Source organism: Chrysochloris asiatica, unplaced genomic scaffold (genome assembly GCF_000296735.1).
Source record: "Chrysochloris asiatica unplaced genomic scaffold, ChrAsi1.0 scaffold00037, whole genome shotgun sequence".
NCBI lineage: Eukaryota > Metazoa > Chordata > Mammalia > Afrosoricida > Chrysochloridae > Chrysochloris > Chrysochloris asiatica.
The window spans coordinates 15,355,869-15,371,331 of record NW_006408555.1 but is presented as its reverse complement, the minus strand read 5'-3'; the positions used below and the strand labels follow the sequence as shown (position 1 = coordinate 15,371,331).

The 15,463-nt window shown below is 45.0% G+C and overlaps 1 protein-coding gene across 2 annotated transcripts in view; it reads left to right on the top strand.

The window, feature by feature from the left end:
- Window positions 1–9,035: 9,035 nt before the first annotated feature.
- ZNRF1 (zinc and ring finger 1, E3 ubiquitin protein ligase) overlaps window positions 9,036–15,463 on the top strand; it is a 125,757-nt gene continuing 119,329 nt past the window's right edge. The window contains exon 1 of one of the 2 annotated variants that reach the window (XM_006860169.1): window positions 9,036–9,780. In XM_006860169.1, the coding sequence (XP_006860231.1) occupies window positions 9,357–9,780 (424 nt within the window). In that variant the 5' untranslated portion in view covers window positions 9,036–9,356. The remainder of the gene's footprint in view (window positions 9,781–15,463) is intronic. The other variant, XM_006860168.1, reaches the window with a different exon arrangement.

Sequence of the window (15,463 nt, the reverse complement as noted above, 5' to 3'; positions counted from 1 at the left end):
GGCCATTTCTTTGTCTGATATCCTTGTGTTCAGAACATTCAGAAAGACTTTCCACCCACTTCAGATACATTCACCACTCAAAGTGGGAGAAAGAGCCCCATTGAAACTTGGAGCCAATCAGAAACTGGACCCTTGGCAGCAAATGACAAAGTGACCTGAGACCCCAGTTTTCAGAGGATGCCTGTGGATCTGGCAGGAATCATTTGCTGTCCGGTTTAAAATGTACACCCTATCCACAGAATAAGGAGCTCTGGTAGCGTAGAGGTTCCGAGTTGGGCTGCCAACCTCAAGGTCAGCAGTTCAAAACTACCAGCGGTTCCGAGGGAGAAAGATGAGGCGTTCTGCTCCCGTAAAGATTTACAGCCTCGGAAACCCTGTGCAGGGTCACTATGAGTTGGAACCAACTCCAGGGTACTTACCACCACCACCACCACCAACAACAACCACAGAATGAAGAACTTGCCTGGTAGAAGTAGTCACCTCCCACTGCACTGGATTATGAAACAGTATTTTCATTTCAGAGGAAATTTTGACTTGTGAAGAGACGCACAAGGCGTTAACAGGGCATTGACTGAAGAAGGCTGCCCATTTTGGGCTCCTCAAACACCTCAAGCTTAATGTCGTCAGATTCCAAAAAAGAAGGGCCTTCACCTCTGCAGTTTAAGGGGTATAGAGGAAGAAACTACTTTATGATCGCAGTAGAGTGAAATACCAATCTCAGGCCAAACCGTTCATTTACAATATGCAATAGAACTGTCAAGCAGATCTGATATTTCTTGTCCTGTTGGAAAACTCACACAGAAAACAAAATAGTCATCTGAAGGTCCCTTGATGAGCATAAGTTTGCTGTATATCCAGCTCTACCCTATGATTTGTGTGACCCTATTGTTTTTTATTGTAGTAAAAAAGAAAGATTATATAAATATATATATGTATAAAACGTTAGGTTCCATCGAATCAGAACCTACTCATGGTGACCCTACACACAACAGAAGAAAAAGCTGCCAAAATCTGGGCCGAACTTTTAATCCTTGCTTTGCTTGAACTGATTGCTGCTGCCACCGTGCCAATCCAGCTTTCTGGGGGGTCTTCCTCTGTTTCTCTAACCTGCCTCTTTACCAAACATGGTATCATTCTCCATGGGCTGGTCCCTCCTGTTAATAGGTCTGAAGTATGAGAGACAAAGTCTGTCCATCCTGGCTTCCAAGGAACACTCTGGGTGTACTTCTTCTAACAAGGATCTATTGGTTCTTTTGTCAGTCCATGGTACTTTCAATATTCTCCAGCACCATGACTCAAATGCATCAGTTCTTCTATGGTCTTCCTTATTCAATGTCCAACTTTTGCATGTGTATGAGGTTATTGAAAATATCATGGCAATTCAAACGTATCAGAGACAGTATTGTACTTCAAAACAGATCATGATGTGTTCTTTTTGATGATGAATGCAACAACATTCCTCATTAATTTGTCATTCCCTGCATAGTAAACTATGTGATTGTCAGATTCAAAATGACCAATATCAGTCCATTTCAGCTTACTAATGCCTAGGATGTCAACGTTCCATTTCATTTTTTTGACAATTTCCAATTTTCCTGTATTCATACTTCATACATTCTATGTCCCAATTATTAATGGATGTTTCCAGTTGTTTCTTTTCATTTTGAGGTGTGTCCCATCAGCAAATGAAAGTCCCAAAGGCTTTACTTCATTCACATCATCACGGTCAACTCTACTTTGAGGAGGTAGCTCTGCCCCAGTTGCACTTTGAGTGCCTTCCAACCTGAGGGGCTCGTCTTCTGGCACTATTATCTGACAATACTCTGGTGCTCTTCATCATGTTTTAATATTCAATAATCTATTGCTGACAGTGTTCCACTGCTATTCATAGATTTTCAGTGACAAAATATTCAGAAGTAGTCAGTCTCTCCTTCTTCTTAGTCTGTCTTCGTCTGGTAGCTCATCTGAAACCTGTCCACTGAGGGTGACCCTGCTGGTATTCAAATATCTGTGGCATAGCTTCCAGAATCACAGCAATACACAAGGCACCACAGTACGACAAAGTAATAGACAAGTGGTGGAGGTAGTGTGCTGTGGAGTGGGTTCCGACTCATATCGACCCTATATTGGGTTGCCGAGGCTGTAAATCTTTACAGGAGGGAACAGAAAGCCTCATCTTTTTCCCAATGGATGGCTGGTAGTTTCAAACTGCTGACCCTGCGGTTAGCAGCCCGACTCATAACCACTACACTACAAGAGCATGGCCATGTATATGTGTTATGAATATATGTATGTATGGAGTCCTGATATGGTGCTGTGGGCTAACGTATCAGACTGTAAAGTTGTTTGAACTGCAAGGTTGTTGGTTCAAGCTCACCAGCCGCTCCTTAGAAACCCTATACAGGGTTGCTATGGGTCAGAATCGAGTCACGGGCACTTAACAACAACAACATATATGTATGTGTGTTTGTCAATTCAACATTTTTTACTTGTACATTTCTGTAACCTGGATTCCAATCAACATATTGTGATGATCTATTTCCAATTTATTCCATCAACCTTAACAGATACTCAGTAACTCTTATTTCCTCTTTCCCTTGATAACCACCAGTAAACTTTGCTCTCTATACCTCTGCCTATCCTAGATATTTAAGTGGAATTATATACTATTTCTTCTTTTGTGATGGACTTATTTCACTCAGCATAATGTTTACAAGGTCCATCCATGTTATGGCAGGAATCATAGGTTCCATTGTATGTTTATGTTGCTGTGAAGTGCTGTTGAATCAGTTCCCATTCATAGTGACCCTGAATAGTGTTTACAAGAAGCGGCTGGTGAGTTGTAACTACTAATCTTGTGGCTAGTCTTCTAGTACTTTTTCTACACCACCACACCAGGCCTCCATTGTCTGGATATACAACATTTTACTTATTCATTCATAAGTTGGTGGACATTTGAATTGTTTCCACTTTTGGGCTATTATGAATAATACCGCTATGAATATTCATGTACAAGCTTTTATATTAACATATATTTTCAATTCCCTTGAGTAAATACCTAGGAGTAGAATCCTGTGTCATATGGTAATTTTATGTTTAATTTTTTTGAGGAACTGCTAAACTGTTTTTCAAAGTGACTATGCCACTTTGCATTTTTAATTAGCATTTTGTGAGGGTTCCAGTTTCTCCACATTCTCACTAACACTTGTTATTATTATCTGTCTATTTACGATTCCCATCCTTGCTGTTGTTGTTAAGTGCCTTTGAGTTGTTTCCAACTCATAGCTACCCTGTGAAGGGTTTCCAAGGTGTGGTTGGTGAGTTTGAACCCACGCTTGGGGTTCAAACCAGCCTTGGGGTCCAATGCATTATCCTGCAGTGCCTCACCTGGACTCCTAGTAGATGTGAAATGGTTCTCCCCTCTTCATACTGCAATCCTATAAGAGCAAGGACACCCTCTCTTTTATTCAGCACTGTATCCCAGATCTAGTATTGTTGTTGTTGTTGCTGTTAAAATGCCTTCAAGTTGGTTCCAACTCATAGCGACCTTGTACAGGGTTTCCAAGGAGTCGCTGGTGAGCCTGAACTGCCAACTCAACTTTGCAGTTCAAACCGATCTTGCAGTCCAGCGCATTAACCCACAGTGTCACACTAGGACTCTTTGAACTTAGTATAGATATTGTTAGGTGTTGTTGAGTTGATTCTAACTCAGAGCAACTTTATACCCAACAGAACGAAACACTGCCTGGTCCTATGCCATCCTCATAATAATTGTTAAGCTTGAGCCCATTGCTGATGCCATTGTACCTCTCCATTTCATTGGAGGTCTTCTTCTTTGTCCCTGACCCTCCACTTTACCTAGCATGATGTCTTTCTTCAGGGACTGGTCCTCCCTGATAAGATGTCCAAAGTATGAGAGACAAAGTCTTGCCATGTCAGCTTCTAAAGAGCATTCTGATTGTACTTCTTCCAACACAGATTTGTTTGTTCTTCTAGCAGTGCATGGTACTTGTAATATCCTTCTCCAACACCATAACTCAAATGCATCAATTCTTCTACAGTATTCCTTAAAAGGACTGTGTAACTTTCACATGCATATGAAGCTATTGAAAATACTATGGCTTTAGTCAGGAGCACCTTTGTCCTCAAACTGACATCTTTGCTCTTAAACACTTTAAAAGAGGTCTTGTGCAATTTTCCTAATGCATTGTGTCATTTAATTTCTTAACTGCTGGTTGCAGAAGAGGTGGTAGTGGAAGTCTAAACAAAATGAAGTCTTGACAACTTCAATCTGTTTTCCCTTCATCCTCATGTTATTTATTGGTCCAATGGTAGGGATTTTTGTTTTCTTTATAGTATTGAGGTGCAACTCATACTAAAAGTTGTGGTTGCTGATTTTCATCAGTAAATATTTTAAGTCCTCTTCACTTCCAGCAAGCAAGGTTGTATCATCTGTATATTGCAGGTAGTTAATGAGTTTTCCTCCAATCCTGATGTCGTGTTCTTCTTCATATAATCCATCTTCTCAGATTATTTGTTCATTATGATGAAGAATGCAACCTTGGCACACACCTTTCTTAATTTTAATGTGTCCCCTTGTTCTGTTTGAACAGCTGCCTCTTGGTCTATGTACAAGTTCCTCATTGTTGTTGTTGTTATTATGTGCCGTGGAGTCGTTTCCAACTCATAGCGACAAGTTCCTCATGAGCACAAATAAATGTTCCGGGATACTTGTTCTCCACAATGTTGTCCATATCTTGTCATGATCCACACAATCGAAAGTCTTTGTGTAGTCTATAAAAAACAGGTAAGCATCTTTCTTGTATTCTCTCCTTTCAGCCAACACCCATCTGATGTCAGCAATGATATCCCTTGTTACACATTCTCATCTGAATCAGACTAGGATCTTTGACAGTTCCCTGTTAATGTACTGTTGCCACCATTTTAAAGTGGTCTGCAGCAAAATTTTACTTTCATGTGATATTGCTATTTTCTGATGATTTTCACATTCCATTAGATCACCTGTATTTGGAATGTGCACAAATATGGATCTCTCCCAATTAGTTAGTCAGGTAGCTGTATTCCAAATTTCTTGGCATAGAGGAGTGAAGGCCTTCAGTATTACATCATTTATTGAAAGATCTCAATTTGTATTCCACCAATTCTTAGAATCTTGTTCTTTACCAAGGACTTCAGCGCACCTTAGTATCATTGGCTCTTGATCATCTCTTGTCAGGTTGTCTGTCAGTTTGTTGTGCTGTGCTGGCTTGCGTGTTGCTGTGATGCTGGAAGCTATGCCACCGATATTTTAAATACCAGCAGGGTACACCCATGGTAGACAGATGCTCCTTGGAAACCTCATACAGAGTCTCTATGAGTCAAAAGAGTCCTGGTGTGACGCTGTGGGTTAATGCACCAGACTGAGAAGTCTTTTGAATCGCAAGGTTGGCGGTTCAAGCTCACCAGTCAGTCACTCCTTGGAAACCCTATATAAGGGTTTCTATGGGTCTGAATTGACTGGACAGCACTTAACAACAACAACTACCAGGAGTCAGAACAGACTCCATGGCAATAGCAATAACAACATCCCACCCTTGGAGTCCTGGTGTATCACTGTAGGGTTGTTGTTGTTGTTGTTATGTGCCATCGAGTCGGTTCCGACCCATAGCGACCCTGTGTAGGGTTTCCGAGGGTGTAAATCTTTACGGGAGTAGAAAGCCTTATCTTTCTCCCGCGGAGCAGCTGGTAGTTTTGAACTACTGACCTTAAGGTTCGCAGCCCGATTCGTAACCACTACGCTACCAGAGCTCCTATCACTGTAGGGTAAGTACTGGAATACAGACCCAAAGACTAGTGGTGTAAAGCCACCAGCTGAGCTTCAGAAACTCTGTACAGGATCTCTGTGAGTAGGAATGACAGCAGCTATCGACAGCAACATCCCACCCTTAATCCTCTTATTGGTTTAGCACATCAGATCACATCATGCCAAGACACTGAGAATTATGACCCAGCTAAAGTGACATATACATGAAAACTATCACATAATTCACAATAAAACATTTAAGAAAAAAAAAGAAGAAATGGGAAAAAAAAAGAAGATATAGATATTCTTGACAATAAAAAAATAAAGTGACATATAGGAGCTCTGGTAGTGTAGTGGTTACGAATTGGGCTGCAAACCGCAAGGTCATCAGTTTGAAACTACCAGCTGCTCCGCCAGAGAAAGATGAGGGTTTCTGGTCCCATAAAGATTTATAGCTTTGGAAACCCTGTTCAGGGTCGCTATGGGTCGGAACAGACTTGACGTCACTTAACAACAACAACAAAGGTCAAACATACATTTTTGGGGACACAATTCAATCCATGACAAAGATGATTTTGGATAGACTCATTTATATAGGTGGTACAGTTTGAGTCTTCCTTTTTCCATTTTCATACAGAACTCTAAGCTTCCTTATGTGCAGCTTTGTGCTCATCCTCAGGCACCTCTATATTTGCAAGTAGTCTTGCCTTGTTCTTTCCAAGCTGGTCACATTGGGCTCCAAATTCCTAACAGATCAGTCCTTTCCTGACTTCCTCTTTTTAAAAATTTTGTTGTTGTTGAGACTACACACAGCAAAATGTACACTAACTCAAAAGTTTCTACATATACAATTCAGTGACATTGATTATATTCTTCAGCATTGTGCAAACATTTTCACCCTCTTTTCTAAGTTGTACCTCCTCTATTAACACAAACTCATTGCCCCATTAAATTTCCTTTGTAATCTTTCAAATTAACTACTGTCAGTTTAATCCCATCGAGACAGTTTTTAAAAGAGCATCCTGTTCAAGGCAAAACTTGTTTTACTAGTTAAGTGAAACCATTGTTTAGTTTTAAGATGACTTCAGGGGATATTTTTTGTTTAGGGTTTAAAGATGAGCTTAGGGCAATAGTTTCAGGGACTCATCCACTGTCCCAGGTTCCAGAAAGTCTAGAGTCCATGAGAAATTGAAATTCTGTCCTGCATTCTGTCCCCACCCCTCTTTGAGTCTTCTATGATCAGGATTTTTCTATGGAATCTTTGATCAAAGTATACAGTAATGGTAGCCTGGTGCCATCCAGTTCTCCTGGTCTCATGGTAAATAAGGTCATTGTTCATAGAGGCAATTAGTCACACATTCCGTACTGTCTTTCTCTGTTGTTCCAGGTGAATACAGAGCAATTGTGCCTTAGATATCCACATTTTAGCTTCTAAGACCTCAGACACTATGCAAGGAAGTAGAACAGAGCCCTAAACATGGTATTAGGCTAATCAACAGGGCAGTTCCATTAAATTTGGTTTCCTTTTTAATATATCTTCATACACTGTTTTGCATCCTGGTTTCAATGTATCTGGGACAGTTAAATCAATGAGGACCATTAGGGTGGGGCTGGTTGATGCTTATAGCCATAGTTTAGCTTAGCAGAGGTTTCTTGGAAAATGGTTGATGAATGAATGATTGATCAGTGATTGAATGTGAATATGTGAGAAACACTAGGAAGGTGGATGCAAATTGGGGGCATGGTGAACAAATAGATATCAAGTCCCTGGGTGAGGCACTGTGTGATAATGCACCTCAACCACAAGGTCCCTTTGAATTGCAAGGACAAGGTTGGTGGTTACATTTACCAGCTGCCCCTCAGAAACCCTATACAGGGTCACTAGGAGTCAGAACTGACTTGAAGGCACTTAACAACTCTGGTGTGGCGCTGTCGGAAAACCACTGGACTGCTAATCACAAGGTTGGCAGTTCAACCACACTAACTGCTACTCAGAAACCGTAAGGGGTCTTTATGAGTTGGAACCGACTGGACAGAACTTAAAACAACAACAATATCCTGACGTGCATATAGGAACACAAAGCAAACAAAACAGGTCCTAGACTAAGGAGTTTTTATAGAACCATTTCTAGCTGCATGATTCTACTTTTATGTTTGTATCCGGAGTCCTGGTGTAGCACTGTGGGTTAATGCGTCAGATTGCAATGCCATTCCAACTTCAAGGTCGGCAGTTCAAGCTCACCAGCTGCTCCTTGGAAACCCTATACAGGGTCGCTATGGGTCGGAACCGACTCTACGGTACTTCACAACAACGTTTGTATCTGCTCAATTAGTACCACATCTACAGAACCAGCCTATTTGCATAAGTACAAAGTAGGTCATTTTGATCTACTGCCTTCAGAGTCCCGGATCCACAAGCACCCCAGTGCACTGTCCACCTCAAACTTCCTGCCTAAAATGCGGGTTTCTTGATGTTAGAAGAGGTCCTTGGAGTGTGGATAAAGCCAAAAAAGCGATGGGGAAGCTTATACAGGATCGATAGCATGTCCACCAGAGGGTGCTGTGGGGGCAAATACTTGCCCGAGGGGAGCTTGACCAGTGACCCTGAGAGCCAGGTAGAAGATTGAACAATTTTCATTCTTCCGTGCATTTGTTTGTTTTTCACCCCCCCTTGAACCACCGTCGCCCCTCCCCCTACATATGACACCCCCTTAAAAAATTAGCTACTTTCTGGGACTCAAAGAGTGCTTGCTTCGAAAGACGTTCCTTGTTTCTGACGGCCGTGGCTCATGCCACACAGGTCACTGGCCAACCAGGGTGTGGGCGGGTGGGGCTCTTCGCGCGTCAGCGACCTGGGCGCCGCAGGGGCCGCCAAGGGGTTAACCCGGCGGGGAGGGGGAGGAGGAGGGGGCGCGGGCCGCGCCTGCGCTCTGCCGCCCTCCATTGTCTCCACCGCGGCGAGGAGCGCCGGCAAGCGCAGCCGGGGACCTAGCTGGGCGGCGCGGCTGGCGGGGCCGGCGGCGACTGGAGCGAGAGCACAACGCAACGCGATCGCGGCTTCCAGAGCCCCGCTTGGCCTCCTATCGCCGCAGCCTGCTCGAGGCCTGAAGTGCTCCGGGCCACCGTCCATCGTCGCCGCGTCCTGAGACTGGAAACGCGCCCCGCGCCCCAGCCTCCAACGCCGCCTCCTCCCGGGCGGGCGGCCTCCCGGCGCCTCCCTCCCTCCCTCCTTCCCTGCGGCTCCCCGGGCTTTGGGAGTCCGGGGGCGGCCTGTGGCGTGCGGAGCCCGCGCCGGACTGCGCCTCCTTGGACCTTGAGGAGAAACATGCGTTTGGCTTGGATCGTTTTAAATTCTTAGTTTGGGATCCCCGCCCGCCTGCCTCTTCCGCCCCGCAGGTTTTCTTCTTGCCTTTTTTTTCCTTCCCCCTTTTCCCCTCACCGTCTCCTTTTTGACTCCCGGCTCCTTTATGCTGGCCCAATCCTCCCCCAGCTGCTGAGAAGTAAGGGAGGGTCTCGGCCTCCAGGTTCCCGCTCCGTCGGGACCCGGGCGAGGATGGGGGGCAAGCAGAGTACGGCAGCCCGCTCCCGGGGCCCCTTTCCTGGGGTCTCCACCGATGACAGCGCGGTACCCCCGCCTGGAGGGGCGCCCCACTTTGGGCACTACCGGGCGGGCGGCGGGGCCATGGGGCTGCGCAGCCGCTCGGTCAGCTCGGTGGCAGGCATGGGTATGGACCCCAGCACAGCCGGAGGGGTGCCCTTTGGCCTCTACACCGCCGCCTCCCGGGGGACCGGCGACTCAGAGAGGGCGCCCGGCAGCGGAGGGTCTGCGTCCGACTCCACCTATGCCCATGGCAATGGTTACCAGGAGACAAGCGGCGGTCACCATAGAGACGGGATGCTGTACCTGGGCTCCCGAGCCTCGCTGGCGGATGCTCTACCTCTGCACATCGCACCCAGGTGGTTCAGTTCGCACAGTGGTGAGTCCGCGGGCGGTGGAGGCCTCGGAGGGTGGAGCGCAAGGGAGGGCGCGCTGGGTCGCCACAGACCTTCATGCGCGTGCAAAGGTTTGGAGACGGAGTGCACGACCTGGTTGTGCCCGCGCCCCTTTGGTCTGTGAAGCGAGGGGCTCACTGGGATACCCACCCACACTAGCCAAGATGCTTTCTGCGAGTCTTGGAGCAGAGTGGTTTGCGACTGTAGACTGGTGGGTGGACAGTGAAACCTCCCTCCCGAAGCCCCTTTATTGGTATCCGAAGCCTCCGAAGTGGTCTTGTCTGGCTTCTAGCAAGTCAGCGTGGGTGCTTCCATTCTGTCATTGCAGCATTGTGTTTGCTTCACTGTTAGAGATGGAGCCTATCTGACCAAGCAGTGTCTTCCAAACAAAGCAAAGAGTGTGAAAAGAAATGTAATTGGGGCCAAGTGGTGCTTGCATTAGGACTCTCCCCCTTACTGGAGAGGGGACTTCCCAATTTTGCCACCCTGCTGGAGATATGTTTGTATTGTTGGAAATGGAGCAGCCAGCAAGCTGGTGGCACAGACAGGTGTGGCCTGCTCCACCGAGGGTCTCCCACCAGAGCCTTTGCAGGACCTGGGCTGATCTCAGCTCTTGGTACTGCATGCAGAAGGCTCGCCTGACTGCCTCTCACATCCCTCCATCTTTTTTCTTTCGCCTCCCTGTTAAGTGCTGGCTCTTCCCATGAATCTGCATCTTTTTGTAACAGAGAGCCTGGCAAGGTGGCATTTTCTTTGCCTGGCTGTTGGCACATGACTGGAGAAGAGGATTGAGAGAGTCTGGACTGATGGATTCATTCTGTGAGCTTCTGGGGGCAGGCCAGCAAAAGGCTGGAGGGGATTTCCCAGGCTTGAGTTGGCAGGAACTGCGGGAGGAAAACAGGTCTGTCTGCTCAGCTGACCTGAGTCGCCAGGTTCGGCTTCTAGAAGACTGACTGGAAAAGGGTGTGGAACCACTGTTTGCTGATTGGCAGGTGGGAGTGAAGAAGTTACAGATTCAGACTGCTCCTGCTCTTTAGGACCCAGAATGGGGTTTTATCTGTTGGATCACTCTTCTAGTTATGAGATAGGATAGACAGTTTGGAACCATTTTTATCTGGAAGTAGCATGGGTTTACTCCGTTTTTGGTTTTTTTTCCCCTTAAATCTAGTAATTTCAACTTGCTTTTTTTTTTTGAAGGGACATAGTAACTAACTTGGAGGAGCACTTGAAAGTAGATTTTGAAGTGCTAGGTAGGATGATGGTATTTCAATCCTCAGACATCCTCTGAGTTGCATCTAATTCAGCCCTGATGGGACTCAAGGCATGGCTGTTGTTGATACATTTTACCAGCTTTGTTGTTGTTATGTGCTGTGGAGTTGGTTTCCACTTATGGGGACTCTGTATAGTTTCCAAGGAGCAGCTTGTGAGTTTGAACTGTCGATTTTGCTGTTCTTGAAAATCTTGGTTATAATTTTGTGTGCCACAGAACAGAGGCAATCTTTCCAGGGCTTGACTGGGAAGGAAGGAAGAGAATTTACGTGTTGCTAATTTTTTTCGTAATCTGTCTCTTACTAGAAACGTCTTTATTCCTGTTGAACTGCCAGGTTCAAGCCAGACTAGAGTTACAAGCTGATTCCAAAATTTCAGGCTCCGTAACTGTGAAACTTTAGATTGATTTTTTTTTTTTTTTTTTTCATTCAGCATGGTGAGGCTGTGTTGGAGAGGGAGACTGAGTAATGGGGATCCAGCCAAAGTTGGAGCATGTTTGTTCTTTAGGGGAAGGTATCATCCTAAAGTAGGAGGAAAAAGGTTGTTAGTATTGTGGATGATACATTCTTCGCTGTATATGACTGGTCTGCCTACTGCAAGACACTGAGCATCCCTGGCTCCGCCCACTAAATGCCAGCTGGTGTTAAGTGCCATCAAGATGTTTCTGACTTATCAACCTGTATATGGTTTAGAGAAGCTGATGAGTTTGAACTGCTAACCTTTCGGTTAGTAGTCCATTGATTATTCTATATACTATACCAGGACTCTAAATGCCAGTTGTTGTTAAATGCCATCAAATCGACTGACTCAGTGATGCTTTGTAGGGTTTCCAAGGAGCAGCCTGGTAGGTTTGAACCGCCAACCTTGCCGTTAGCAGTTCAGTGCGTATCCTATAAGCAGCACACTAGGCCTCCAAATGCACTCTACGTAGGGTTTCCAAGGAGCAGCTGGTGGGTTTGAACCATGACCTTGAGGTTCATAGTCCAGTGCTTATCCTACCACACCTTAGGACGGATACCCTCAGGAGTGGTGGTGGGGGTAATGGTTTCATCCTGGTTGAGAACCACTGCTTTCGGGAATTGTTCTTTTATTTAGCTAAGTAATGAACAGCTCCTTTGAACGGAAGCTTCTTAGGGCCAGTCTTCTGTAATGGAGGTTCGGTCTCACCTCCTGGAACAGACTGTGGAACCTTCTGGGGTATTCCTTTCCTCTCTGGTTCGTTGTTCCCAGAAGAAAACCTCGGTTCTGCTTTGGAACCTTTGAGTAAGGTCTGGGCTATTTTTTGCTCTCCTGTTATAAGATAGATTGGCCTTAACTGGGTTTCTGGAGGAGGAAAAACATTCTGTGGTCTAAGAGCTGATAAGGATTTCAATGCATAATTGACTTAGAAGCCTGAAAGTTGACAGGCTACTCTGCTTGTGTTTTCAATTTCAAAATGCTTCATGTACACCGAAAAAAGAGTAGTCCGTGACATCAGTAGGGGACTTCACAAGGGGCCTCCTCACAGACAATGAGCTTATACTATGTGGAGCTTCCAGCCCTAGCTCCTTTTTTGAGTAGCTTTGACCTTGGGCAAGGCCTCTTTCAAGCCTCAGCTGTCTTATCTGTAAAATGGATGTGGCCATTCTCAGCAGTGGCAGCTCGTAAAGCTTAGTTCTCAAATCCCATGAGAGGAAACACCACAGTCCATGTGCCTGGACTGTTCTTCCTTGCATTCTTTCCTTGGATAGCTCCTCCTGTTTCCTTAGGTCTCCACTTTAATTTCTCCTCCAAGAGGCCTTCCCTGACCACTTCTAAATTGGCTTTCTTCTGCTAGTCTATCCAGCCATTCACCTGTTTCTGTAGTGGCACAGAAGTCTTGTCTCCATATGTTTATTTAAATGCTTTTGCATTTGGATTAAATTCTAAGCTATAGGAGAGCAAGATTGTGCTTCTTGATCATTATTGTAACCCTTGAACTGCGGCATGTGCAGATACTTGTTGCATGGATGAATTTGAATGCATCCATGGTCCTTCTCATTTATTGCTATTAGCTGCCATATCATTTCTTCACTATAACTCATTTTACATGTGAGGAGACTGAGGTTCTGGGACTGGTGTGGCGCTGTGGGTTAATGCTCTGGACCGCACAGCTGGTTGGAACAGCAGGGTTGGCGGTTCAAGCTCCCCAGCTGCTCCACAGACACCCTATACAGGGTTTGAGTCACTATGAGTTGGTACTGACTTGATGGCACTTAACAACACCACCACCTAGTTCAGTGGTGGAACTGGGATCAGAATGCAGATCTAATACCAGAACCTGGGCTCATAACCATTACACTTTTCTCTCATCCTATAAAGGTAAGGAAGAGCCGGATAGTGTCCTGGAAACACATGATCTAGAAGTCAGAAGGCTAGATTAGATTGCTCTGTGACCTGTAATCTTAGGCAAGTGAGTCATTTAGCCTCTGTGTCACCATTTCTTCATCTCTTCATCTGTAAGATGGAGATACTACTTCTGCTGTGGCGCTGTAAGATCTGCACTTTGGTAGTGTAGCGGTTATGAATTGGGCTACTAACCTCAAGGTCAGCAGTTCGAAACTACCAGCTGTTCTGCAGGAGAAAGATGAGGCTTTTTCTGCTCCCATAAAGATTTACAGCCTCGGAAACCCTGGTGGGGTCACTATGAGTCTGAATCAACTCCCCCTACATTACCAGCACCACCACTAACTGTAAACTTGGTGGTTCAAACCCACCTTGGAAACCCACTACAGTGGCATTGCAGCAGCTGCTCCCCGTGCAGAGTCGGCATTGTGTGCAGTAATCTGTGATATGTAAATGGAAAACTTTGCTGTTCCTTTAAGGCCTCTTTTCTGATCATCTGCCTTCTTTGATCTCTGAAAGAATGTGATAGGCAGAGAGTTCTACCCAGTGAGCTACAGCCCCAAACTGAAAGTAAGTGCACTCTATTGCAGTCTGACCTACATTGATGGCACATTCACATAACGTATGCAGTTGGGAAGTGCAGTTTTCTAGAACCAGGCTAGAGAGCCCCCTCAGTTTCAGAATGTAAACTTTGCTCTAAGGTGTTTGAATTCCTGCTGGTTGTCTGTGCAGTACTGGTCACTTTTATATGCTCTTGTTAAGTACCGTGGAGTCGGTTCCGACTCATAGTGACCCTGCACAGGGTTTCCGAGGCTGTAAATCTTTACGGGAGCAGAACGCCTCATCTTTCTCCTGTGGAACCGCTGGTAGTTTAGAACTGCCGACCTTGACATTAGCAGCCCAATTCGTAACCACTACGCTACCAGAGCTCCTGCTTTATATGCTAATCCTGTTTAATTCACAATCCTTCTACATGCAGAGTGAAAAGCACACACAAAGGCCCACCACTACTTGCCAGTGTTTTCTGGGTCCTACAATTCAATGGCTGGTCATTGGTGTCTTGTTCTAGCTTCACAGAAGTGTGTGTGTGTCCATGTGCACATTCTGGAAAATTCTGGCTGTTCCTTGTCACCAAGCACTCAACTAGGGCTGATAGAAGGTAACTTTTGATAAGTTATTTAAGTTGCTAGCGGGTTATCCCCTGGGTTCTATTTTGCTGCCACTCCAGGGTTCTCAAGTGGTTTAATTTCCACTATTCTTATGTAATTAGAGAGAGTTGCCAACTCTGGAGTGGATCCGAAGCCTTCTTTGTGCCTCACCATAGGTGTGCTAGAAGTAATTGGCCTTAACTGGGTTTCTGGAGGAGGAAAAACATTCTGTGGTCTAAGAGCTGATGGGTTCTCTGCTCTGCAAAAGTTCCATCCTTAAGGATTTTGTTTTTTAAGCAGAATTTTTAGTTCTCTATTACCATGAGTTTGTTTTTTGTTTTTTTTAAAAGGTACTTCCTAGATAACTCTTCCTCATTAGGGTATTTTTAGGGTTTGAAAGGTAGAACAAGGAACAACGGTGGGGATCCTTAATTGTTTGCTTTATGGGGTGTGTATACTTTCATATTAAACAAAGACCAACCCCAAATATGTCGCAAAGAGTGTTCTTAGCCAAAGAACTGTGTCAGTCTAGTCCTTTTGGGAAAAGGATCATGCTATGTATTCTACAAATATGATATTCAACCTAAGTTTATTGGGTAGCAAAGTTTTAGTAAAACCAATTGTAGTATGAAACTTCAGTTTTAACAGTTTCAGAATTGGGAAAAAACCTACATAGGCAGCGGGTCACTGAGGTTGTGGTACTAGAATCTTGTGACTCAAAACCAAAATCCTAACCCCTAGTCTTCTGCGTAGGATAATTGATCTGTTTCAGTCTGTTTCTGTACCAGGCTTTGTCATAACTTAGTCTGAATCATCTGATTCATAGTGATTACTGTGGGTCTAGGCTTAAAACATTAACTGATGAAGATCAAAGAGCACAGCCTTC